Source organism: Bos taurus, chromosome 28 (assembly GCF_002263795.3).
Source record: "Bos taurus isolate L1 Dominette 01449 registration number 42190680 breed Hereford chromosome 28, ARS-UCD2.0, whole genome shotgun sequence".
Taxonomy (NCBI): domain Eukaryota; kingdom Metazoa; phylum Chordata; class Mammalia; order Artiodactyla; family Bovidae; genus Bos; species Bos taurus.
This window is the reverse complement of record NC_037355.1, coordinates 35023669-35050810: the sequence shown is the minus strand read 5'-3', so window position 1 is coordinate 35050810 and position 27142 is coordinate 35023669. Positions and strand designations below refer to the sequence as shown.

The following is a 27142-nucleotide window of genomic DNA, read 5'->3' as shown; positions in this document are numbered from 1 at the left end:
CCCCCTCTCACCCCGCCCCCGCTACTCTATATTCAATGATACAGCCAATGGAAGGCGAGGATGGTGCCACAAGGGGCGGGGCCTCATAGAACCCCACCCCAGGAGCGGCCGCTGAAGGGGTCAGCACAGAGGCAGATAGCGGATCGCGGGGCGGGGCGGGGCGGGCGGCTCGGAGGGGGCGGGCCCAAAAGTTTCCTGCCCAACTTTCGCTGCCTCCTTCCTCCGCCCGCGCGCGCTGCGGCTGCAGTTGGGGGGAGGCGGCGGCGGCGGCTGCGGGCTGAGCGCGGGGTGCAGGCGATCGCCGTCCAGGCTCAGGCGGCGGCAGTGGGCGCAGGCTCCCCGGTGCCCGCCCCTCCGCTGGAGGGGGGGGCGCGAGCGGGCGGCCGGGGTGGGGGGCGGGGAGCCGGCACCGCCGCCGCAAAATGAGCCTGCTGTCGGCCATCGACACGAGCGCCGCCTCGGTGTACCAGCCGACCCAGCTGCTCAACTGGGTCTACCTGTCGCTGCAGGACACGCACCAGGCGAGCGCCTTCGATGCCTTCCGGCCAGAGCCGCCCGCCGGCGCCGCGCCCCCAGAGCTGGCCTTCGGCAAGGGCCGCCCAGAGCAGCTGGGCTCGCCCTTGCACTCCAGCTATCTCAACAGCTTCTTCCAGCTGCAGCGCGGAGAGGTGGGTGCCCCCGCGCGCCCCCGCCCTCCGGCGACCGCGCAGGGCCTTTTCCTATCTGCCCAGCTCTTCCTGGCTTGGCCCCGGCCCGGCTCCGTATTGCCCGGCCCTGCTTGGCTTGACTTCGCTCAGCTCTGCCAAACTCGCCTCCCGAAGTCCCCGGGGCGCCGGGAGCGCGTCACCTCCCCGCCTGAGCCCGGCCCGGAGTAGCTCTGGGGCGGGTGGAGCCCTCCTTCCCTCTCTCCCAGCCTGGGGCGCCCTGCTCCAAGGGGGCTGGGGAAGCCGACCGGGTGGGTGGGTTCCGGATTGTCTCCAGACAGCCGGGGCGCGGCTTGTGCGGGGAGCCCCTTCCAAATGTCCTTCCCACGCCCAACCCCATCCCCCCCTTGGCCACCGCTCGCTGGGACGGAGAGTGTGGATTTGCTCCGAGTTCCTCCGGAGGGCCCTGAAATCTTCTCCTCCGACTTCGGTGGTTTCCGACCTGAAGGGCACTCTGAAGAGCAGTGACTGACCCGCAGAATTTTTCTGCTGTTCTCACGCAGGGACCCCCAAATACACTCTTCAGCCGCTCGCCCTCCCCCAGCCACATAGGAAGTGGTTTTTGAGGGCTTGACCCCACAGACTGTGCTGTCCCCCGCCCTTCCAGCCTGGAAGGAAATGAAAGGGAAATCTCTTGAGCTCCTGGGAGGGGGCTCGATAGGGGGAGAGGTTCCAGCTGCCCAGTGCCTTCTCCAGAAACCTGGGCCGGCTGCCGTTGCAAAGTCTGCCTGTTGGATGGATTCAGTTACAAAGTCAGACGGGCAGCTAGATAAATACCCAGATTGCATCTTTCCCCAGCTAGATAAATACCCAGATTGCCAGGACCTCCCAGTCCCTTGGAGAGCTCTTCAGAGCCTTCCTGGATACCATCCTCTCTCCCTTCAGCTGGATTCCTCCTGGGCCCCACTCTCACTTACTCCTGCCTCATGTGAGAACCGCAGACACCCTCTGTGGCCTTCCCTCACTCTGCTTCTGGCAGCTCTCTCTGCAAAAGTGCAGAGGGAGGGGCCCGGGAAGAGGACCCACGGGAGGGGCACTTGTCTTTTAGACCAGGGCACACTGGTTAGTTTCAGGAGAGTCAGAGTCCCTTACCAGTTTGCGGGAGAAGACCTGTGTATACACCAGTGTGCTGGTGATGAGGTGGGAAAGACAGAGGGTCGCCCTTTGTGACCCCATAATGTGTTTGCCTCTGCCATTATTGACTAGGGAAGACGTGGCCATGTGAACTGCTGGCCTGAGGCCTAGAGATGGGCCGACGGCAGGCCAGCAAAAAGAAGGGATAGTTGACCTGTATTGGACTGTCAGGCATAGCTGGGGGAGATGAATCTGGAAAGCACCCTTTGGTGCCAGGCGACAGCATTCATATTCCAGAACTCTTTGTAAACTGTAAAGCACTCTCTCCACCTGAGGAATTGTTCTTGGCTGGAAATCTTTCTTTCTTACAAGGGACTTTGCCTTCTCTTCGGGGAACTGGCTTCTGTGACCAGGGACTTTGGAGGACAGTGCCTGGGTCTTGTCAGTTGTTTGCTTTCTTACCAAACATTTTTGAGCTCTGTGTGGCCCCCTGGGGATTCCACCAGAGTCCCATGGGGGCCCCAGATTAGAAGACAGATAAGATGATACTGTGTGAATGGTGGGTGATTTCATGGGGATCCTGTAGGAACCCAAAGGCAGAAGGGAGACCATGGTTCACAGATCAAGTGGGGGTCCCTAAGCAGCCTCTGCTAGCTGCTTACCTTGGTGTCCCCATTGAAGGGGCACATTCCTTTGCTAGGGCCAGTGTAGAAGGAGCTGGTAAAGGTTATCTAGAGCAATGGTGGAAAACACTCTCTCATGATCTGACTTTGGAAGAACCCTCATCTCTATCTGGGCTTCAGTTTACCTATCTGTAACATGTAATCTCTGCTGTCCTCCAGGGTGATGTGTGTGGGATTTGAGAGCTGTACAGGAGAAGATATACCTACAGACAGGCTGAGTTGGGAGAGTAAGGAGGGGCTTCTCCTATGTTCATGAGCCAGTGGCTTCCATGCAGGGGCTGGAAGGCTGTGTCTGCTGACTTCTGGAAGACTCTCTTGGCTTCAGACTCACCCGCTCTCACCACCTCCCCCCAACCCGTTTCGCCTCCTAAACCCTCTTGAAGCCCCAGCTGTGCTTCTAGGGACAGGCCTTTCCTGCATCCAGGGCTTAGCTGGTGACCTAATATGGCTCCAAAATAGCAACTGGTTGAGAAGGCAAGAAAAAATACCCCCCACCTGAATGCCACCAAGGGGCTTGTCCGACAGGAAGCAAGTTGTGTGTGGGCCTGCAGGAACTCTGCGAAGGGCCCCAGGGCCCCAGGAGCGTCACCATTCCATGCAGAGCCTGGCAGGCCCAGTGGCAGTGCCTGCGGATGTGACTTGCATGCTGACCACTGACCATGGCCTGTCTGCGCCAGTCCCCGTGCCAAGAGCCCACCCCCTCCTGCACCACCCCCAGGCTGCTCCCACCACAATAGCAGAACACCATGAATGCAGCTGGGGTTTGGGCGGGGGTGGGGGCTGAGGACATGGGGGCACAGAAGCCCATTGTGCCCCTAGAACCTCAGCTCTGGAAGCTGAAGATAAGCCAAGGGTTCTGAGTGGAGCACTGGCTCCGGGAGCAGAGAGGGAGATGGTGGAGTTCATGGGCAAGTTCAGAAACTGGCACCAGGGGGTGGTTGCTTGTGGGGGTTTTCTCGGCTTCTTAGTGTGGTAAGCCTGCCAGGCCAAAGCACACACAGGTACTTGGTGCAGTTCTTAAAAAGGCCTCTGGGTATAGAAACTAGACCCTGTGAATGAACCCCTGTTTCAACCCTGATCTGTGGCAACAACTATTAATGTATGTCTTTGGAGAGAAATTTGTGAGGCCCTTGGCTATGCCCTTCCTCTCTTTCTCCGGGTACCCGAGGAAGGCAGGTCTTAGAGGCAGCTGGGGTTGGTGGCATGAGGGTGGGGGGTCTTCCCTGCCAGGTTTTGTTTGGAATTTAAATTCACAGCAGTGTGGAGGCTGTGGGACTCCACCTGCAGAAAAGTAGAGTTACCCTCATGTTGAGAATTAGTGCTTAAGCACCTCCGAGTGATGCCAAGAGCCCCTCCTGGGTAGCTCCTGCACCCTCTTAGGGAGACAGAGCTGTCCCATTCCAGGTCAGATGTTTAGGGCAGCTGTTTTCTTTTCCTCTTCCTCCAGGGCCAGATGTGGCTTGAAGATGTGGCTCAGCTGTCAAGTGATGCTCTGTGGAGGTTGAGGGGATGGGCTTTGGAGTCAAATACATTTGGGGAACACAGCCTAGTATCCTTCCCTTGGAGACACATACTGCCCACTAACACAGTAAAGGCTCTGAGAAGTCCTGCAGGACAGAGCCTGCTAACCTTTCCTCAACCCGACATTCTTCTGAATACCTCCAAGTTCAGGGCGTGCTCCATCAAAGCAGACCTCTTCCTTGTTGGATATTTTCAACCCGTGGGAGGCTCTTCCTGCAGCTGTTAACCCAGATGCCCTCCTGGGTCCTAGTGCTATCTTCATAGCACCGAGGACACCCTCCTCTTTGCCTCTCTGGTCTCACTGGAGATTTGAGAACAGCAGTAAGGGTCTCATGAGGCTTACCAGACAGGGCTTCAGGCTCCTACACACATGAGGCTGTTAGAAACCTTTGAGGGGGTAACCTCAGTGTCCTGATTTAAAAGGTCCTAGGTATTGACACCCACTCCCGATACTCTTGCCTGGAAAATCCCATGGATGGAGGAGCCTAGTAGGCTGCAGTCCATGGGGTTGCTAAGAGTCGGACACGACTGAGCGACTTCACTTTCACCTTTCACTTTCATGCATTGGAGCAGGACATGGCAACCCACTCCAGTGTACTTGCCTGGAGAATCCCATGGACGGGGGAGCCTGGTGGGCTTCCGTCTATGGGGTCGCACAGAGTCGGACAGAACTGAAGCGACTTAGCAGCAGCAGCAGGTATTGACAGTCTTCTGAAGGTTTGGATATATCACTTTTGCTGTCCGTTCGTGCATCTGAGCCGAGGGGCTGCCCGACTGGCATGGATGTGTAGAACAAAGCCACCTATTTGTTGAAGGTGGGAGTTTGCCTAACGGGTTGAATGGGCTTCAGGAGCTGAGGTTTGTTCCCAGCAGCCTTTGTGGTCTGTGTGAAGTGGTGGGGGGCAGCCCCAGGGCCTGGGAGGAACAGCCGTTCCAGCCCAGCTGGGAGCTTGGGAAGCTGCCCGGCTCCCTCTGGCCAGCCCTGGAAAGCTGAGCTCTGACTCAGACAAGGGAGACCGTCGTTCGAGGGCCTGTTGGCCGAGATGGCGTGACCCTCCCTCCGTCAGATTCAGTTGACAGGGCGGGCCTAGACTCGGAGGGAGACCACACCTCATGGACCTTCTGAGTCAGGTGGAAGGGAGGAAAGCAGGCAGCATTAGTAATAGGGAATTAGCAGTGACAGAAAGTCAGGCGCGGTCAGCACCAAGAGAAAGACTCTGCGGAGAAGCGTCCCTTACTTTGGGAGGTGGTGCTTTATTCTAGGCATCTTTTCTTCATGGCCCCATTTTACAGAAGAGAAAATAGAGGCCTGATTAGTAACTCAGCAAGTCAGTGGCAGAGCTCGACCTAGAAGTCTCCTGCATCCTGACTACAGCTGTCCCATTGGCTTGCCTTGCTGGTGCAGGTGGCATTCACCTGGATCGTGCCCTGGGTGCCAGTATGGGGCATGCATTAACCAGGGTGCTCTGTCAGGCTTCAGTGCCTCACTTGCTTTGTCCCCAATCCCAAACCTTCTGAGGAGTGGCAGGCATTGCTCATGGGTCCTGGGTTTTCTGTCATGTCCTTGCTCCAGCCTGGGACTCTGTGGGGCATGAGTCCAAGGGTGGCCTGGCTTGGGGGAGGCAGAGGAGGTGGACACCGAGGACTTCCTAGCACTCCTGTCCCGTAGCACCCACTGGGTGCAGCATCTCCATTATGCACATGGGGAAACTAAGGCTCTTCAAGAGGAGGAAGATAAAGTCAGGGAATCAGTTGAGGATCAGGGCTCCAGGGTGTGTCTCAGGGTGCTTGGTCTCTTGTGTGTATGTGTGGGGGTGGTGGTGGCTGTGATGTATAATTTTTATCCCGCCCTCCTCTGGCCATGTAGATTCACTTGAGGTTTCTGAAAACACTAAGCACCAAGCTTTCACTCTAAGCTTTTGCACTTGCTGTTGCTTCTACTGCTTCTAATGCTGCGGACTGTCCTTGTATAACTGACAGATTCCAACTTACTTCTTTATGGCCCCAGAGGATGTCTCTTCTCTGAAGGCTTTACCTGAATACCATGGGGAACACACCTCCCTCCTTCCATGTCCCGTGACAGAGAAATGGTGCATGCTTCTGGTAAAGCATGTCTGAACAGTCGGTATTGCTGTCAGCACTCTGAGAATAGGAATCCTGTCATATTTCACTTGGTAATCCCAGCATCCGATGCCTGGTCAGTGTCTGGGACAGACTAGGTGCTCAGTTGACATTCGCTAGGTGGATGGGTGGATGGATGACTTGGACTCTCTCCTCCTCTTCCTTCCCCAGACTTGTGACTAGGGAACACTTTCCTCAGCCTCTTAGCCTTTTGTTTTATCTCACAGAAGAAGTGTTTATGAATTGCTTGATAAATTTTAAAGAGCTGATGTGGGAGTCATGAAACCCCATGCCTAGAGGTGTCCCAGCAGAAGTTTAGGTGTGTGAAGTGTTCTTGACCTTCTTTGGCTGTGGGCCTCTTTGAGAATCTGAAAGCAGCTCAAGTTCCTCTCCTCAGTGCAATGCACACAGCACACCTGTCCATGCACACACAACTTGCATTTGCACATGATTTCAGGGGGATCATGTGGACAGTGGACCTCAAATCCAGGCCCCTTGCTGTAGAGGCTGCAAGCCTTGGTGGTGCCCCAGACTGTCTAACTATTAGGGACCGTCTAGTCCTCGGATTCTCAGATCCATGCTTTCTGCTTTCATTCAATGCATTTGGTCTAGAAGCAAGAGCCAGTGCCTATGCTTGAGCTGGGGAGCTGGGAAGCAGGCACGTAGCTATGAAATGTGAACCCCTGCCAGGTGAGTGGTGACCTGCAGGGGAACAGGAGAGACTAAGTGGGGAGGGGGACCCTCCCCTGGGTCTGTTCCACTCCATCTTGCTGTCACTGTGCTTCTCCATCCCTTGGTCCTTTCTTTTCCCATTTCTCTTTCCCAACTCCCCTTACCAAGAAGAACACAGCCTTCTTATTGAAATCTGAATCTCCCATCAAGTTCTGGCTGTATCCAGGGGGCTGTGTTTTGTACACCCCCGGTGAATGGACTTCCAGGAGGCAATGGTGCCCTTAGGGGGTCCTGAGTAGAGGGTTGCTGCATCTGTCCTGGTCAGCACTGCTGCATTCTTGGCCCACAGGTCATCTTCAGACCTTGGAAATAGGAGCAGAACTGGGGTCTAACCACAGCTGGGGAAACCCTTGGTCTGACTTCACTTTCCCATTGGCCCACTCCATCCTTGGCCATGGCTGTCTCCTATCCCTGAGCCCAGCCCATATCCACCCCTGCTTTTTGTATAGAATGTATGTGTGTATGTGAGCATGTGTATGTATCTGACCCCAGGGGCTGGAGCCCCAGATAGACCCTAGGGGTGAAAAAGTGCAGATCTCCTTGGAGAAGGGGTGGAGTCATTTGTGAGATGAATGGTTTCTTGTTCCAAAGAGAGGAGTGTGGGCGTGCATGTGTGTGCATGTCTGTGTGTGTGTATAGCAGTGTGGACAGGGATGGCTTTGGGGATAAGGAAGCGGTTGTTCAGCTGCTGGAAGAATGGAAGAACCCCCACGGAGCTGGGACCTAGGAGCAGAGGATTCCTCCTCTCAGGCCTTCTCAGGCCCCGGGGGCAGCAGACTCCGCATTTGCTCTGCACAGAGCTTACCTGTGGTGCTGTGCCCACCTCTGCCAGCTGTCCCCTCTTCTCTTCTTGCACCCATCTTGTCTTCTTCTTGGCTGCCCTCAGAAGCTCCTGCCCACCTGCCTCAACTCCTGCCTGCCTCTCCCACTGTGCCCTCTTTCTGTCCTGGGGATGGTGGCCAAAAGGAAGCACACTTGGTCAGGTTGACTTGGGCTTGAAAATCTCTCCTTGTGTACCCTCAGCAGAACCACAAACCCTGGGGCCCGAGCCCCTCACACAACCCAGAGAAGCTGGTACTCTGTCTTACCAGGCCTGAGGGGCTTGGCAGTGTGGAGTCACAGGGCCTCTGTGCCAAGGAGGGTGGTCCTTGCCAGGTGGCTCCCCTTCCTGTAGGGGAAGACAAGCCTTGGAGGCCATTCAGGAGCTGAAATGTAAAACAGGCCAGCAGATCGGGCTGCAAAGCTCCTCTCAGACACGTGCTGCTTGTGTTTCCTTGGGAAGTTACTCAGCCTCGTTGAGCCTCAGTTCCCAGTTCTATAAACCGGCCAGACAAGGCCCATCCGAACAGTGTTCTTGGCAGGTATGAGTCTAAGAAAGGGAAAGGATCCAGTCGAGTATGTGACACAAGTGGGCTCGGAATAAACCGTAGTTCTTCCCATCTAACTTTCCCCAACAGTCGAGCCAGAACCTTGGAGAAGTTCCAGCCATGGACAGGAATCTGATGCTTTGTTCCCTGCATGTGGCTTAAGGATCCCACACTTCCTGCTTGCTGCTGGGGTCACTGACCCGGGGAGGAAGGAGGTGGTCTCCTCCCCAAGGCTGTTCATTTGGGCCTAGATGACCCAGAGCCATACTCTAGTGGGGCTGCCCTCACCCCTCAGCCAGAGCAGCAAACTGGGGTGAGAGCACCCTCCGACTTAGTCCATGGGAACTCAGAGACCCTGAGCTAAATCCTTCAAGGTATTAGAGCATCCATACCCCCATCTGTCAAATGGAGCCCTCTTCCTGCCTGTGACTGTCTATATGCAGGACTATCAGGGGCTTAAAGAGCACTGGAGTCTGGTCTCTGGGGCAGTGGAAGATAGTAGAATCTTTGCCTTTGGGGATGTTCTGCCCTATGGAGAGATGAAGAGGTATCTCTGTATAAAGAGATGAGAGACAGACTTCAGAGCTCCTTCAGGCCAGGGCAGGGGAGTCCGCATCCCAGCCCGCAGCACAAGGCTATGGTCAGGAGGCCTGGAAGGTCTCTGGAGGGGGCTGGGCCTCTGTAGCCAGTGGGACCTCAGGAGCACCTGAACCGGTGGTTTTCACACTGTCACTTGGAGCCCAGGCCTGAGCAAGAAGAAGGGGTGGTTTCTTGGCCATATCACTGGAGTCAGAACCAGGTCAAGAACCAGATCCTGGAGGGTTTGGATCCAGGGTGGGCATCCCAGGGGTGGACAGCAAGTGCAGGCCTGGAGGGAGAAAAGCAGTGGCCAGTGGGACACCGAGGGGAGTAGCCTCGCTGTTGTAGAATTAGGGGCTGACTGATGAAGGGAAGCCCTGCCCAGCCTTGCCCTCCAGCCATGAGCGGCAGGACTTGGGAGAGGTGGTGCCTTGTGAATGAAGTGCCCTCTTGTGTACCATGCTCTGGGGACATCTTTCAGTACCTGAGTGTCTGGACCTTAAAAAAGCAGGCCTGCAGAGATCCTAAAGTTTGCCCTCCTTCCCTGCTCCCTGTTACATGTGGGGAATCCAGAAGCCCGGGACCCAGCTCCACCGGCAGAGGGGAGGGAGCTCTGCATGTCCTGGCCTCTGCTCCAATCAGTCCCCACAGGCCATGGAAACGGCTGAGAGACCGGCTCGCCTTTTACCTCCATGGGCCGAGCTCCTCAGGGCTTCAGAGAGGAAACAGCTTGCCGCCCCACCCGCCCCTCCAGCCAGCCGGCAAGCAGAACTCCTGGCCCTTAGGCCTGGCTGCATGCCCTGGTCTGTGCCCCTGGCCTCACTTTCTCTATCGTGACTTCAGAATGAGGTTGGGTCGGCTGGCTGCTCCTTCCTTTCGTCTTTTCCTGGTGTCGTCTTGAATTGGGACTGGGGAAGGCCGTTGGAGCAGCTGTGAGGGCCAGGCCAGTGTACACTGGATGGGGAGAGGCAGCGGGGAGGGGAGCCCTGGCCCCGCTCCTCTGACCCACAGCTGCCTGTGTGACCCTCCTGAGGGACAAAGCCATGACCTTCCTGAGGCGGTGGGAGGGGTGTCAAGCTGCCAGGGGGAGGACAGCCTACTCAGAGGCCTCTGCCTGCCCAGGGATACCCGCGGGGCTGCCCGTGGGCAGGGGTGTGTGGCCACAAGATGGGGGAGAGGTTTTTCAGGGTATAATTAGTGCAGTTTCTGGCACCCACCAAACTTCCCCTTCCTCTTGACAATTTGCTGCCAAAACAGCCCTGATTCCTGTGGACTTGCTTAAATCTTATCCAGAAAAAAAAAAGAAAAGAAAAAAAAAAAAGAAAAAAGGAAAGAAAGAAAAAAAAATAATAAGAGGGTTGTTATTTGTGAAATTGCATTTCCCAGTCATGAGAATGAGTCACACCATTTGGAACTTCAAGTCTCTTGTTTGGATGAACTTTTCTCTGGGAGGCTGGGGCGACACTGCCCTCCCCCAGACCAGTTTGGATGGGGAGAGGCCCAGAGACAAGCTAAGGAGAAACCTTGATGGTTGGAAAGTCCCAAGGTTGGTGCTCCCAAGGCCAGGTAGGGCTAGGAAGGTTGTACCTTCCATGGGAGATTGAAAAATGCTGACTTGGGCTTAGGGGTAAAGGGGGTGTGGCGAGTTAGTGTTTAATGGGGACAGAGTTTCAGTTTGGAATGACGAAAGATTTCTGGAGATGGATGGTGGTGATGTTTGCCCTATAAATAATGTGAATGTGCTTAGTGCCGTTGAGCTGCACGCTTAAACATCGTTAAAAGGATAGGTTTTTACGTAATGTATATTCTACCACAGTGAAGCAAAGCAGATTCTGGGCCTTCAGTCCCTGGTGGCTGCTTTGATAGGTCTCAGGTGGGACCCAGAAAAACTGTATTGGTTAAAAGTTTCCCGGGTCATTCAAAGAAGTTTGAACACACTGATCTAATCTGTAAAATGGGGACAGTGACTCATAGAGCTGTGGTGAGCATTAGTTATCTTAACACACGTAAAGCTTCCAGCGCCAGGGACATTGAAGTGCTCAGTTTGTGTGACTAATATCATCTAATCCCACTTCCGCTGGGACTCTCCCCACATCCCTTAAGGTTGTCCTGTCTTGGTTCGCGTACCGCTCCCCCAAAGGACCCTCTGCCTTTCAGGGAGCTGGAAAGTTGCCCTCAGACTGGATGCAGGTTCGTGTGGGATCTTCCACAGTGGCCCTGTGCAGTGGTAGAGCAGAGATTTGTGACCCCATGAATTATATTCCGTGGAATTCTCCAGGCCAGAATACTAGAGTGGGTAGCCTTTCCCTTCTCCAGGGGATCTTCCCAACCCTGGGATTGAACCCAGGTCTCCCGCATGGCAGGTGGATTCTTTGCCAGCTGAGCCACCAGGGAAGCCCAAGATGTCATCAGGAGCCTTTAAGTTCAGTGCAGAGTCACTGAGGACTGACTGTGTGTTGGGCCTGAGCTGCCCTGGTTGTCGTGTCTCTGTCTTTCCTTCCAGATCCCAGAGAGAAAAGAGGCCCAGAGAGGGGAAGGGCTGGGCCAGGGTCGAAGAGCAGGGTGTCCAGAGAGCCAAGAAGAGTGAGGGCTGTGTCCTCCAGGGAAGTGCCGGACCTCCAGAGGCATACATGTGTGAGGTGTGGGCTCCGTCCTGGCTGGAGGAGGGGTGTCTTGACTCCCTGGGACGAGCTCTCAGCTTACTCCCCTCCCTTCCTACACTGAGGGGATCCAGAAGAACTGTCCCCACTGGTGTGCGCAAGAACTGGAGCCTAGTAAGCCTGAGCCCCGTGCCCAGGTTTGCCATCAGCCCCTGGGGAAGCTACCTCTTTCTAGCCTTGGCCTGGCCCTGGGAGAAGGGTCTCACGGCCATTCCCTGCCAGCCTCACAGCAGGCCCCACCTTTGCTGAATTCCAGTGTGCCTGGCCGCCCAGAGCCCGTGACTCCTATAAATAGAGGCTGTATACACCAGGAGGGGGCCTGGGCCGCGTCTGCTTTGAAGCCAGGCAAGACATCTGGTTCCTGTCAACTGGAGGTGGGAGAGGTGAGAGAGGTGGGCCGTTTCCTCCCCGGGCTTCCAGAGAGCTGGCCCAGGCTGGGCTGAGGACTCCCCGGACACACCGTGCACAAGCTCGGGCTGCAGGAGACCAGGCAAAGTGCCGAACGTCAGTCTCCTCTTCTGAACAGTGGAAACGAGACTGCGAGCTGATCACCCCACCAGCACACGGCAGAGTTCGGGCTCTAGCAGGTGGCTTTCTGCTGCTTGTCTTACCTCCTGGCAGTGTGTAAAGAACTAATGATCACCATCATCACCATCATCCTATACTGAGCACTTCCCCAGTGCCAGGCAGGAAATAAAGGGTTATGTGTGCCTCCTAGAAACCCTTGGAGGTAGCTGTCATCAATCCTGTTTACTGGATGGGGTCACTGGGGTCCCGAGTGGTTCACTGGCTTGTCCATGGATGCACAACTCGAGTTGGGATTTGAACATGGGTTCCAGGAAGCCAGAGCCCACAGGTGACTAAATAGTCGGTATGAAACTAGGAATAAAACCACCATATGACCCAGCAATCCCACTCCTAGGCATATACCCTGAGGAAACGAAAACTGAAAAAGACACACATATCCCAGTGTTCATTGCAGCACTATTTGCAATAGCTAGAACATGGAAGCAACCTAGATGTCCATCGACAGATGAATGGATAAAGAAGTGGTGGTACATATACATGTTGGAATACTACTCAGCCATAAAAAGGAACACATTTGAGTCAGTTCTAATGAGGTGGACGAACCTAGAACCTATTATACAGAGTGAAGTAAGTCAGAAAGAGAAAGATAAATATCGTATTCTAACGCATATATACGGAATCTAGAAAAATGGTACTGAAGAATTTATTTGCAGGGCAGCAATGGAGAAACAGACGTAGAGAACAGACTTATGGCCATGGGGAGAGGGGAGGAGAGGGGGTGAGATGTATGGAAAGAGTAACATGGAAACTTACATTACCATATGTAAAATAGATAGCCAATGGGAATTTGCTGTATGGCTCAGGAAACTCAAACAGGGGCTCTGTATCAACCTGGAGGGGTGGCATGGGGAGGGAGACGGGAAGGAGGTTCAGAAGGGAGGGGATATATGTATACCTATGGCTGATTCGTGTTGAGATTTGATGGAAAGCAACAAAATTCTGTAAAGCAATTATCCTTCAATAAACAATAGAAAAGATCAGGGAAGGCAAAAAAAAAAAAAAGCAATCGGTATGAATTTGTGTGTGTGTGTCCGAGCCTGTGGAAGTGCCCACGAGGCCATGGCTGCACTGGTGGCCAGGCCTGCAGCGTGCTCACAGCCTCTGTCCCCCCCAGGCACTGAGCAGCAGCGTGTACAAGAGCGCCTCACCCTACGGCTCCCTCAACAACATCGCCGACGGCCTCAGCTCCCTCACGGAGCATTTCTCCGACCTGACCCTGGCCTCCGAGACCCGCAAGCCCAGCAAGCGGCCCCCACCCAACTACCTGTGCCACCTGTGCTTCAACAAAGGACACTACATCAAGGACTGCCCCCAGGTAAGGCAGCCCGGCCCCGGCGGCGGCTCAGGGCCCTGGCTGGCCTGTGGACCAGCCTCCGTGGGCGGAGGAGGCGAAACAGCTCGCCGGGGCCCCTTCCTCCAGCACCTCGCCCCGTGATCACTGGCTGCCACTTCTTTGTCCCCTCTGGTTTTCCTGAGGCAGGCTAGCTGGTGTGGATGGGACAGAGCCCCAGCTTGGGCCTGCACTGGCCAGTCAGCAGTCTGGGAGAGGCACCCCAGAGTGAGATTCTGAGCCTTCGAGTCTCCCCTCACCCCACCCCAGTCTTCCTGCCAAGGTGGGTCCTGTTACCATCGGGCAGGAGGAGCCAACGGCTTCCTCACGGCTCTCCTGAGAGCCCATCACCTCCCACTCACAGGGAAGGAATGTGGGCTCCTGGCCAGGAACCCAGATGTGCGCCCCCTCCCCCAGACCCCACCTCTGCCTGCTCTGCAGCCTGCAGCCTGTGAAGGGGAGGGGTGCCCCCAGGATAGGTCTGGGTGAAAGCCTCAGGCAGGGGCTTCCCAGGTGGCTCAGTGGTAAAGAATCTGCCTGCATTGCAGGAGACGCAGGAGACACTGGTTCGATCCCTGGGTCAGGAAGATCCTCTGGAGGAGGAAATGGCAACCCACTGCAGTATTCTTGCAGGGAAAATCCCATGGACAGAGAATCCCATGGGACAGATGGACAAAATCCCACGGGCTACAGTCCGTGGGGTCACAGAGAGTCGGATGCAATTGAGCACGCACACACGAAGGCCTCAGGCATGGGGGGCTGGGCATTGCTCCCTTGGGGTGGGAAAGGGGTCAGGAACAGCTCCCATCTCTCCCCTAGTGTTTCGCTGCAACAAGGTGAGGCTCTGGGGGCAGACCCCACTCACTGGATGACCCCTGACTCTGACAGATGTGGTTTTGGAATCCTGGGGAGAGAGGTTAACAGTTGTGTTACATACAGTATGAGATTATCAGCGATTTTTTTTCCTATTATTTTTTTGTACTTTCCACTGTTTTTATAGCATGGTACTACTTTTATTTTATACGTGTAATGGAAATGGAATCCTGGAAACTCAGAAAATCCGTGTAGTCTTGCCCTCCAGATGTTGGCAGCTGAGGGTGTGGCCAGGCAGGGCTGGGTCCCTCCAAGACCAGTGGGGGGTCTGAGATGCCAGTCACCACTCTTCTCAGGAATGGCCACGCCATGCTTTGGGTCCCTGCTCCTTCAAGTACAGCCAGCCATCTCCACATCAGTGTCACCCCAGAGCTTGTTAGAAATGCAGAACCTCAAACCCAACCCAGAACTATGATCCTTGGTGATTCAGCTGGTGATCTCAGCCTCCCCCCGCCCCTGGCCAAGAGAGGCCCACCCACCCTGAACCCACTGCTGGCTGCCCTCCAGATCCACACTCCCTGGGCAGATGTGTGCAGTGAGCAAGGGACCCTTGGCATGAGGGCGCCCTGGCAGAGTTAGGCCCCTAGCCCCCAGGGTTCTAGGTATGGGACGAGAGGCCAGCAGGTGGCTGAGGATCTGGTTGGTGCTCACAGATGTGCCTGGGCCCACCCAGTGAGCAGCCCCCCATGCCTTCCCTGACTGAGCCCCCCACGCCACCCCACACACAGGGCCTGTCTGCTCTCAGTCACCCTGCCTCCAGGGTGGAGCAGGACTCCACCCTGTTTAAGGAGGAGATGGACACTGTGCTAAGTGCTCTCCAAGCATTTCCTTTAACACTCACATCTGCCCAGTGTGCTGAGTGCTTTTAATAACCTCCTGTTATGGGTGCATGGGTGCACCTCCTCAGAGCCCCCTGAGAGTGTCTACTGGGTGAGCAGCCTGGGAAAGCTTCCAGGAGAGGGGCTTGAGTGGGGCTGGCAGGTTGATGAGTGAGAGGTGACCAGTATCCAAAGGCAACGGACAATGAATCCAAGGCAGAGGGACAGTGAAGAGGTGTGTGTGTGTGACTTTTGTGCACGCGCTGCTCTTTCCCAGATGAGGCCAGAGTCCTGCCAACGTGCAGATAGAGGGTGCCTCTCCTCAGTACCTCTTGCTTCCTAGCAGGGTGCTGTATGTTACACAGTGTGCTCACTAATCTTGTGCAGGGCTCTCAACTCTGTGGCCAAGTAGGGATAATAGCCCCATTTTACAGCTGAAGAAACAGAGTCTCAGGAGAGGACACCCGCAGATAGGGCTGAACCTGCTCTTGGGGCCTCGGTGCTCTCTGCTCCCTTGAGCATCTGTGCTGCGCCAAGCTGAGAAGCCATAGCCTGTGGAGCCTCACGTTCTCCTTAGAGGCCCTTTTCTAGCTCCGTCTCAAACCTGACTCTGTCTAGGATGCCTGCAGGCCCGAGGACCTCCCTTTACTCTTCACAAGGGTCACCATTTGTAAAATGAGGCTGTCGAGAACACTAACATCGTGGATTGCTGTGGGGACTCAATGGAGTAATGCATGAAAAGTGCTCAGCACAGTGCCTGGCTCCCAGTAAGTGCTCAGTATCTGTTGGCTAGCGTTGTTTTTGTCTCCCTTATGTCACAATGTGGAGTGCACCTGCCTGGCTAAGGATTTTAGCAGGCTGGAATAGGACTGGATGCTCCCCACGTCTCTGCTGACCACAAGCCCCACGTGCTAGACTGAACTCATCTCTGTAGCCCTCTGCCTGCCCAGATACCACATGGTGCACACAGGTTGCTCAGTATAGCTTCCTGAATGAAGGAACAGGTGGAAACCCTTGTTTCAAATGAACTATTGTGTAAGAGCTCAGCATTTTTAATATGTAAAAGTGGAATGCTTATTTTGCGGAACAGCTTTAGTGAGATATAATTCAACTATTTATAATAGACAACTCAATGATTTTTAGTATATTCACAGAGCTGTGCAGCCATCACCACAGTCAGTTAAAGAATTTTTCTTGTCACCTTAAGAAACCTCATACTCTTTGGCTATCACCCTCTGGTCCCCCATCTCCTAATAATCACGAATCTACCTTCTGTATCTGTAGATTTCCCTATTCTGGACATTTCATATAAATAGATTTATATAATATGTGGCTTTTTTGTCACTGGATTCTTTTACTTAGCATATTGTTTTCAAGGTTCCTCCACGTAATAGCATTTATTAGCTCCATGATTTGGGAAGGGTTCCATCCGCTTTTACTTTCTGGAAGAGTTTATGGGGAATTAATATTGATTCTTCTTTAAATGGTTGGTGGCATTCACCTGTGAAGCCATCCAAGTGTGGGTCTTCTTTTGTGGGTAGATTCTTTTAAATTACCAGTTGGATCTCTTTATTTGTTATGGGTCTATTCAGCTTTTCTATTTCTTCTTGGATCAATTTCTGTAGATTCTGTACTTCTAGAATTTTTCCATTTCATCTAAGTTAGCTAATTTCTTGGCATGAAGTTTGTTCATAATATTCTCTTATAATCCTTTTTATTTTATTTTATAATGTCCCCCTCTACCATGTCTGATTTTTATAATTTGAGTCTTCTCTCTGTTTTTCTTGGTCATTCTAGCTGAAGGTTTGTTAACTTTGTTGAGCGTTTCAAAAAACCAACTTTTGGTTTGGTTGATTTCTTCTATTTTTTTCCTATCCTCATTTCATTACTTTCTATGCTAATCTTTTACAAAATTGTGGCAAAATACATATAACATAAAATGTACTATTTTAGCCATTTTTCAGCGTACACAGTTCAGTGGCATTAAGTACATTCACACTCTTGTGCAACCATCCCCATCAACCATCCCCAGAACTCTTTTTATCTTGCACAACTGAAACTCTGTACCCATGAAGCAATACTTCTCTCCCCTCCCCTCACCCACCCCCTGGAAACTATTATTATACTTTCTGTCTCTAAGAATTTCACTACTCTAAGTACCATGTATCAGTGGAATTATACGGTGTCTATCCTTTTGTGATTGGCTTATTTCACTTAGTATAATGTCCTCGAGGTTCATTCATATTATAGCATGTGTCAAAATTTCCTTCCTTAATTTTTTGCCTTGTGATATATTTTTATTAAAAACTTCCTTCTCTTTTAAAGGCTAAGTAATATTCCATTGTGTGTGTGTGTGTGTGTGTGTGTGTGTGTGTATCTGCCACATTCTATTTGCTCATTTATTCATCAGTGGACAACTGGATTGTTTCTGCCTCTTGGCTCTTGTGAATAATGCTGCTTTGAACATGGATGCACAAATATCTTTGAGTCCTGCTTTCAATTCTTCACTCTAATCTTTATTATTTCCCTTCTTCAGCTTGCTTTATGTTTAGTTTTCTCTTCTTTTTCTAGTTTCTTGAGGTTGAAGGTTAGAATACTGATTGTACATTTTTTTAAATTAAATGGAGGTTTTTAGCTATAAATTTTCCTCTGAGCTGCATCCCATAAGTTTCGGCATGTTGCATTTTCATTTATCACAGGATATTTTCTGATTTCCTTTGTGATTTCTTCTTGGACCCACCAGTTATTTAGGAGTATGTTATTTAATAGCCATGTATTTGTGAGTTTCTCAAGTATCCTTTTTTAATGATTTCTAATTTTATCCAATTGTGGTTGGAAAACATACTTTATATTATTTCAGTGCTTTTAAATTTATTGTGGTTTGTTTCATAGTCTAAAATTTGGTCTGTCCTGGAGAATAGTTTTGTGCGCTTGAGAAGTATACAGTTCGGTGGAGTATTCTGCAGATGTCTATTAGGTCTAGTCGGTTTATGGTGTTATTCATGTCTTCTGACTCCTTGTCAACATTCAGCCTAGTTATGTTGTAAATTATTGTAAATAGGGGTATTGAAATCTCTATTATTGTTGAATTGACAATTTTTCTTCAGTTCTGTTGCTTTCTGATGCTCTGCCATTAGGTACATCTGTGTTTCTAATGGGTTTTCCATGTGGTGCTGGTGGTAAAGAATCTATCTGGCAATGCAGGAGGCACAAGAGACATGGGTTTGATCCCTGGGTCAGAAAGATCCCCTGGAGGAGGGCATGGCAACCCACTCCAGTATTCCTACTTGAAGAATCCCATGGACAGAGGAGCCTGGTGGGCTACAGTCCATAGGGTTGCAAAGAGTCGGACACGACTGAAGCAACTGAGCAGGCACACATGCTTGTTTATAACTGCTGTATTTTCCTGATGGAGTGATCCTTTTGCCATTAGAAAAAGTCCCTCTTTATCTAGCAATATTTTTTGTTTTAAAGTCCATTCAGCCTGATATTGGTGTAGCCTGCCTTCTTATGCTTGTTGTTTACCTGATATGTCTTTTCCCATCCTTTTAGTTTCCATCAGTTCATATCTTTGGATCTAGAGTGTGTCTCCTGTAGGCAGCATATAGTTAGACCTTGGTTTACTTTTTATCCAACCAGACAGTCCTTGCTTTTTGTTTGGGTTGCTTAATCCATTTACATTATTGATAATGCTATTGTTAATGCACTTTTTATATGTGCTGTTATTGATATAGCTGGATTTAGAGCTGCCATTGTACTTTGTTTTTGAAATTGCTCATGTCCTTCTTGTTCCCTTGTTTCTCCTTCACTGCTTCCTCTTGCATTGAGTGATAATTTTCTAATGTAACATTCTAATTTCTTTAAGTATTTTTTCACCATTTTTTAGTAATTTCCTTAGTGGTTGCTCCAGGTCTTAAACCCCTTAACTCATCAAAATATGCTTCAGATTTATATTAACTCCAGTGAGAAATGTTACTTAACTCCAAAATAGAAACATTACTCCCTTATGGTTCTATTCTTTGTTCCTTGTTCTGGTGGCATTATTGTTATACATGTTATATCTATGTATATTACACACTCAACAATGCTTGTTAGAATTATTACTTTATTTAACTTTATGTGTTTTAGAGAAGCTGAAAGAAGAAATGAGACCAATTATATATCTGTTGCTTTTTTCATGTTAGCCTTCTTATTTCACATTTTGAATTCTCATCATTTATTCCTGTGAATTCAAATTACCACTTGGTGTCATTTCCTTAGCTCAAGACACATTTTCTCCCACCCACCTTCTTTGTGCTATTATTGGAAAAGGTACTATATTTCTGTATGTTATAGGACAAATATTTTGAATTAGCTAAGAGAAGAAAAGAAGTACACACTTCTACTGTGTTTTACAATTACATAATCACCTTATCAATGTGCTTGCTTTTTCATATGTATTTTCATTAGTCTTCGGGGTCACTTGTTTTCAGCCTGAAGAACTTCCTTTAGTGTTTCTTGAAGGATTAGTGAGCTAGCAATGGGGAATTATCTGGAAATGTCTTTAACTCACTTTCATTCTTTTAAAGATGGCTTTTTTGGGTATAAAATTCTTGGCCAACAGATATTTTTTAATTTGAGCACTTTGAATATGTTATCCCCTGCTTGCTGGCCTCCATTGTTTCTGATGAGGAGTCAGTTATTATTATCAGAAATCAATTGTAAATGACATGCCATTTTTCTCTCACTGGTTTCAAGATTTTTCTCTTTAGCTTTCAGCAGTTTTACTGTGATGTGTCTATTTGTGAATCTCTTCATCTTTATACTGCTTTGGGTCTGTTGAGCTCCTTGGATGTGCTGATTAAAGTTTTAAATCAGATTTGGGAAGTTTTCAGCCATCATTTCTTTGAATGACTTCTCTACTCCTTTCTCTCTTCCCTTTTTGTGGAATGACTTTTAAATGGTTTAAATGCTTTTAAAATCTTAAATGGTCTGACTAGGGGTGGAACGTGCAGAACCCTAGGCCAGCCCTCCCTGGGTCCTGAAGCTGCCACGGAGCCCCAGCCTCAGAGAAAGGTCGCAGTGAAAACGGGGTTAGAGCATGCACTGCCAGCAGCCTGGGTGGTGGGACACAGGCACCAGAGGACGGAAACCTGTTAACTGATTCTTTTCCAACCTTAAGGGTAGAGAGAGGTGTCCAGAGTTCAGCTCCTTAGACTGGTGAGGCTTCTCATAGCTACCAGGGGCAGTGCAAGGGGCTTGGGCACTGTATGAAGAGGAGCCCCAAAAGCAGAGGCAGAAAGTGCTGGAGACAAATTTCCAGTGTTGGTGAGAGGCGACCCCTCTTTGTGGGGTGAGGCTGTGCCTGGCCAGGACTTCTCTCCAGCCAACGTCAGCATTGCCCCAAGAAAACTAGGATTCAAGAATGTTTATCATCTTTAAAAAATCTGTCCCTGTAGCTATCTGTGTATAGCGTGCCAGGTTTCTATTCAAGGGTAATAATAATAATATGAACAGCAATAATAGTATTCTCTAAGCATTGGGTTTCCCTCTGAGCTTAGTGTGTAATATGTCCCAGTTCCTTTAATTATCTCAAAAACTCCATCAGGCCAATTGCCAGATGATAAAACCAAGGCCCACAGAAGTTGGGTGGCTCGCCTAAGGTCATATGGCTAATGAACAGCAAAGCTGGAATTGAAACTCAGGCCTTCCCGACTCCAGAGCCCGTGTGCTTTTTAGATGAGACCCTGCCACCCACGTCAGCATCCAGGTTTTTATCTCCACCATCATTCTCAGAAAGTCAGCGTTCTTTAAAAAGATGGGTTGCTGGAAATAAAGAGGGACAAGACAACGTGGATGAAAACCATATCAGGCCTGGTCTGGCCAAGGCCTTGTGTCTGGCAGATTCCTCCACTGGTCCAGCCCCAGGGTGTTTGCTGCCCCGGTGCAGTCAAGGAGGCCAAGGCTGGTTGGGGTGCCGGCTGTGGTGCCCGCAGAAACTCCAGGTGGCTGTAGGGGAGTCATGCGTGCTCTCTGTTGGGCCTGCCCTCAGGGTCACCCGCGTGTCTCGTGTTGGCTTCTGCACACCAGTGTGGCGGGACCTGCTCTGCGTCTTCCACATTTGCCTGTAATGGTACGTGTGTATGTGGTGGGGCCTTGACTAAGTGCCACATCTGTGTTCAGGACACACAATCTGTCCAGGACAGAGCCCAGCCCAGCCCTCAGTACAACCGCCTGGCGCTTCCTGAGCACCTACGGTACGTCAGGCCTGTGCTGGACGAGTGCTCGACCTTTTCCACCGTGGCACAGTGTGGACAACAGAAGTGCTGTTGACCGTTCAGGGTGATCAGGGCTATAACGTTTGCAGTGAGGGACCAGCTTTGCCTGGGGCTCCATGGGAGGCCTCAGAGAGGAGGAGTCTGAGTCCGGAGCAGGGAAGGCTTCCAGGAAAGTGTGTTAATAGTAGGAATTTGCTTTCCGGGAACCGCGAGCCCTTGGCGACGGCCGGCACTCTGGGTGCCTGAGGGGGGGAGTGGGAGGTATGGCTGCAGCAGGTGGTGGGGGATTTGTGTGCCAGGCTACACAGTCTGGACTTTATCTGGAGGGCCAGGAGAAGCCATCCAGGGGTTTTAGGTGACACACTCAGATTGGCATTTTGAAAGATCACGCTGGTGGCAGTTGGGAGGCCAGGCTGGAGGAGGCAAGACTGCAGACCAAACCAGTCCAGGCACATGGAGAGACGATAAGATCGGATACAAGGCAAGGGCAAGGAAAGTTGGAGGTGAGAGGACAGACTTTAGACATGACGAGAAGGTTGCATTCATGGGGCCTGGTGACCAGGTGGGTAGGAGGAACAGGGGCAAGCAGTAAAGGAGGTGCTGCTAGATCGCTGCAGTGGCCAGTGGGGTGCCACTACCTAGGATTCAATACCCTTGCCTGAGAAGATAGGTTCCTCTTCCTTTATTCATTTACTGACATTTATTGAACACCAACCATGTGCCAAGCGCGTAGCAGGCATTTGAGGATGCCATAGTGAACAAACTAGGAAAGAGCTCCGCTCTCTTGGAGCTCATGTAGTATTGGGTGAAGTCAGACAATAAGCACAAATCAATAAGAGAAGAAGGAGATATGAGATGACAAGAACTGCTGTGCAGAATGTGAGTGCTTTGACCAAGACTGCCAGGCCAGCTTCTCTGGGAGAAACAGCAGGCATGCTGAGGCACTGTTCTGCCAGGGGCCCACAAAAATATACTAATTTTCATTTATCTTAAAACCAGAAGGAAAAAAAATGAATAATAGTAAGTGCATAATAATGAATCCAGTCTGAATGATATTTATCTTTATGCCAATAAGGTCATAAAATAGTGGCTCAGATGGTAAAGAATCTGCCTGCAATGCAGGAGACCCAGGTTCGATCCCTGGGTCAAGAATATCCCCTGGAGAAGGGATATTCTTCAGTATTCTTCAGTATTCTCGCCTGGAGAATCCCATGGACAGAGGAGCCTGGTGGGCTACAGTCCATGGGGTGCAAAGAGTCAGACACGACTCAGCGACAGACACTTTCACCGAGGAGGAGGGGATCCACAGGGGTCCTCCCTGCAGAGTGTCTGAGGCTGCTTTAGGTTGGATGGCCACTGCAGGCCTCTCTGATGGATGATATGATGTGAAAACTCCAGATACTACCTTTCCTCTGAAACTCAGACAGGGCTGAGGGTCCATAGGCCAACAGGAAGGACCCTGATGTTAGTGAAGGGACATCTTGTTGAGGTCAGAGGAAACAGCTTCAAATGTATAACCTCAAAGCCAGAGTTCAAGTTCCAGCTCTACTTTTTACCAGCTGTGCAACCTTGGATGAGTCACTTGCTCTCTGGGCCACCTTTCCTCATCTCCAGATTGTATCTGCTACTGGGGATCAGTGCAGGGCTCGGTGCCTCTGTAGGAATGGAGACTGGGGCACAGATGGAGGCAGTCCATCCAGGACCTAGCATCCTTTCCTGCAGCCTTCATGGTGGTCACACCCAGCCACGCCCAGCTGGCAGCCACCCATCAGGCAGGCGCTGAGCTGGGAGCAGAAATTCTCTAAGTCCTCAGCCTCCACCACACCCAAGATGTTCGTGGGGGGGCTAGTTACTCCTTTGGGGGAGGTCTGAAGGATGTTGGCACCTGTGCCTCCTGCGTCCAGCAAGGACCAGGCACCGTGAGGGGTCTGGGAAAGGTCTGAGCCCAGGGGAGCTGCCATTCCTGAGTCAGCATGCCCAGGGCTGCTAATGAAATCCAGATGTCAGACAAAACAATCGTCTCCCCCACCCATCTGGCAGCTCGAGTTTCTTGGAGATTGCAAAAGAAGAAGAAAAATAGAGCAGGGAGAGAATTGAATCCTAGAACAGCTGAAACCTTAGAGGTGGGATGTGAATAGTCTCAGGGTCTTGCTGGGGGAGGGGCAGGAGATAAGGGGAAAGTGAAGGCTGGCTGAGATCTCCTCCTCCCCACCCAGTCTCTGCAGTTCCTGGACCCCAGCCCTTCCAACTCTTCCCAGGCTAGAGCAGGCTGGTCCCTGTGGGGTGTCCCAAGGAGGCCGGGAAGGCCGTGGCCCCCAGCCCATGTCTGACTTCTGCTTGGGTTTTCCAACCTCTCACTGTGGCCCTGACCTCCCTGCAGGCCTGGGTTTCCTCTGGGGCCAGAGTGGCTGAGCCTGGGGAAGGAACAGGCAGAAAGGGACAGGCAGAAGCTCAGGGCAGGGACCACTGATTAGTTCAGAGCCATCAATATATGGATGTGGAAACCGACGTTTTCTCATGGCGCTGGGCCAGGACTGTAAGGACTGCAAGTTACAAAAGATCAATGGAGAGAGGAAAGGAAGGAGAGAGGGAAAAGGAAGGAAAAAAGGAAGGGCAGGAGGGGAGAGAGAAGGAAAGAGGGTGGACACACAAGGTCACTTTGTGATTCCAGTGTGGAAGGACTGGGCTCAGGAAGGTGGCTTGCATTGCTCGCAGCAGGCATCATTTCTCAGGCTTCCTCCTAATCTTGGTGCCTGGGCTTGATACTCCAGAGCTCCGCGCAGAACCTGGGATGTCGTGAGTGCTTGGAGAATGTTAGCTGGGACGGGTGTTCATAGGGATGGTGTAGTGCCTGCTAATTTTGGGGTGGTCCCCCCAAACCCTGTATTGTGGCCTCGAGTCTTTCCTTCCTCCCCTTCCAAGGCCCTCACCTTCTGCTGTGGTAGTTCCAAGCAGAGCCTTTAAGCCAGCCCACCGGGGTTCAACCTCCAGCAGTGCCTCGGATTAGCTGTGTGCCTTTGGGAAAATCAATTAAAGGTCTCTAGGCTTCAGTTCCCTCCTCAGTAAAGTGAAGATGATAGAAACCTAGCTCACAAAATGTTGTGAGAATGAATGACTTATTTTATCTGAAGTGCTTCACAGAGAATACTTCATATGCACCGTGTTAGCTGTTATGGCTGTGTTAATGACCATCATGATTGCAATGCCTCAAATCAACTGCTCCAAACTTGTTTGTGAAGTCCCAGAGGTCTAAAACAGTGTTTTAAAGCTATGGGGTCACCAGAGGGGTCTCTGGTCCTCCTATCCCATTGTTACCGTACAGGACAGGCTGCCTCCAGGGTGGACTGCAGGAAGGCCATGTGATGAGCCTGGGCCTTCCCAGGAGGCTTGGGAGGGTGACTGGGACAGGCTCTGATGACTTTGGGACTGGCAGGTTGGCTTGAGGGATGAAAGGTTATGAACTGGGTCCCGGAGGCTCCACTCTGTCCAGGGTGGGGGCTCTGGGAGGAGGGATGATGAGCCATGGCTAGAAGGTGTCAAGTGCCACCTATGGGTTGTCAGCTGCCCTCTGGCCGGGCAGAGGGATGGCCCCGCCAAGTGCTTACCCTGGCAAAGACAAGTGGGAGGGATGGACAGACAGCGTGTGGGGGCTCACGGGACAACCACTTTTACATCCTTCCTGCTGCCCCAAGCCTGGCAAGAAAGAGTCTGAGAGGGGCAGTTTCACATCCTCTGCTGCCAGTTCTTCTTTTAAATGGATCACAGAGAGTGACTCAAGGCCCCCAGGAATCTCGCCGTGTCAGCTGGCCTCACCTCAGTTCTCTGTCTCTGGTCCCTGAGGGACAGGGGTGATGGCAGAGCCTGGGAGCCAGAACTTGTCCCTGGTCCTTTAACCACCTTCAAGGCCCAGGGGATGGAGGGCTGGAGCAGAGTGATTATATTCTTGGGCTGATTAGCTTGCTGATGTCACCTCCTCCAGGCAGCCCTCTCTGATTTCGCCTTTCCTCTACGCTCAAAGGGACCACCCTCTGAGTCTCCCTGAGCTGAGCTCAGAGCTCACTCTTGCCCTTCCCCAGCTCTGTCGTTGTGTTACACAGCGACCCAACCATCTGTGAGGTGGGCTTACCCACTTGCAAGATATTTGTGGGAAATGGGCTGGCTATTCCAGTGCTTGGCATCCCATGAGTGCTCAATGGCAGCTCTTGTTAGCATTACTTGCTGGGCTGCTGGGCCTCCCTGAGCCTTATCTGCTCTTATTTGTAAAGGGAGGCTCCACGAGCCTGGCTTTGTAGAGTTGATATGTAGTGGGTGAGAGGCAGCCTAAGATGCCATGGTCCCCGAAACCTCCTCTTTTCCCTGCCCTGCTCCAGCCAGGCTGCTCAGCCACACATACAGGTGAACAGTGCCCACGGAGCCCCCCAGCCTGCAGTCCTTTTCCTAACATCTCCTTCCCGCCCCCTTTCCAGGCCCAGCTTAAACTCACCTCCGTGAAGACTCCTTCCCCAGCAACGCAGGCCCACCAGCTCTTCTCTACAATCCCACTTTTCAGGATCTGCAACCCCATCCAGAGCCTGGTTCTAAGGCCTCCCATGGCTTCTCACCTGTCTGCCTCCCCACCTTATCCTCGGAGGACAGATGATGCCCCCTCGTTGTGGGCTCGGTGCCCTGCCCTGGAGTGTGGCCCCAATTGGGCCCCCCAGGAGGTGGTCCTGGCTGTTTGCCATTTGAATTCTCCTAACCCCCTCCCATCCCAGGGCTTTGCCTGTGCTGTGCCCTCAGCTGGTACTTTGCTCTCATTTGCTCCACCCTTCCCTCCAAGCCCAGCACAAGTGTGCCCTTTCCTGTGGAGGAGCCCCTGTGCCCCTCACCCTCCCACCTTGCTCCTACTCTGCCTTGCTGAGCTTTGCCTAGCCGGGAGCCCATTCTCACATGACCGTCTCTCCTGCTTCCTGGGGGCCCCACCGCAGGTAGGGTCTGTGTCTGCATGGCTGGCAAGAGGACCTGGGCTTTGGGGTCGAAAGCCTTGAGTTCTTATCCCAAGCCTCAGTAGCTGGTCCACTTTGGCCAAGTCGACCCTGCCCATGAGCCTTCACGACCCCTGAGTGCTTGAAGCAGGGTCAAGCCATGAAGCCCATCAATCAGGGCTTCTGTGAGCTCCAGGAACAATGAGGTAGGGGCAGGCAAACCCAATTAGAAAACTATGAAGTCATACCATTTGCCCCACTACCCAGTGAGCAGCTGAGCACAGGTCCTGCATACAGCAGGCGCTCACAGAGTGTGTGTTGAAATGAGTAAGAGTGCATGTGCTCCTAGAGTGAATGTGAGCCTGGAGGTTGCCACGGACTCTGCCTTCATCTGCTGGGGGTTCTCGGGGGCACGTTTTCATGGTGGCAGTTTCCCTTCCCATTGCATCTGGGTGGCCCCTTAGGACGGAGTCTGGACCCCATGGCTTTGTCTGGGGTAGGAGGTGGCTCTGTCTCTGGTTTCCAGGACTTGATACCATTGACTTGGCTTGCTTTTAAGATCGGGGCTTCCTTTCTCTCACCAGCCCCTCCCACATCTAAGGTTTGGGCTACAGAGAAATCAGGCAACAAATGCAAGGAAGGATCCCCAGGGAGTGGGGTGGAAAGCCTAGAGAAATGTGCTCGCCCTCATACCCAGCCTGCAGTGTGCCACCACCTCATGATCTCCTAGGATGCTCATACTAGCCTGCACTGTGTCTGCAGTCCATCTGGCCACCTTCTCCCACTTCGTCTTTCCCTCCTCTCTTCCTTCCTTCTTTTCTTTTGTAACAAAGTAGCACAGAGAGGTTAGGCAACTTGCCCTTGGTTCCAC

The 27142-nt window shown here is 52.0% G+C and overlaps 1 protein-coding gene across 2 annotated transcripts in view; it reads left to right on the top strand.

The window, feature by feature from the left end:
• The first annotated feature begins 224 nt into the window (after positions 1-224).
• ZCCHC24 (zinc finger CCHC-type containing 24) overlaps positions 225-27142 on the top strand; it is a 65179-nt gene continuing 38261 nt past the window's right edge. Inside the window, exons 1-2 of one of the 2 annotated variants that reach the window (XM_024986924.2) lie at positions 225-668; positions 13144-13344. In XM_024986924.2, the coding sequence (XP_024842692.1) occupies positions 423-668; positions 13144-13344 (447 nt within the window). In that variant the 5' untranslated portion in view covers positions 225-422. Of the gene's footprint in view, positions 669-725; positions 11421-13143; positions 13345-27142 lie in introns of those variants that run through there. The other variant, XM_024986925.2, reaches the window with a different exon arrangement.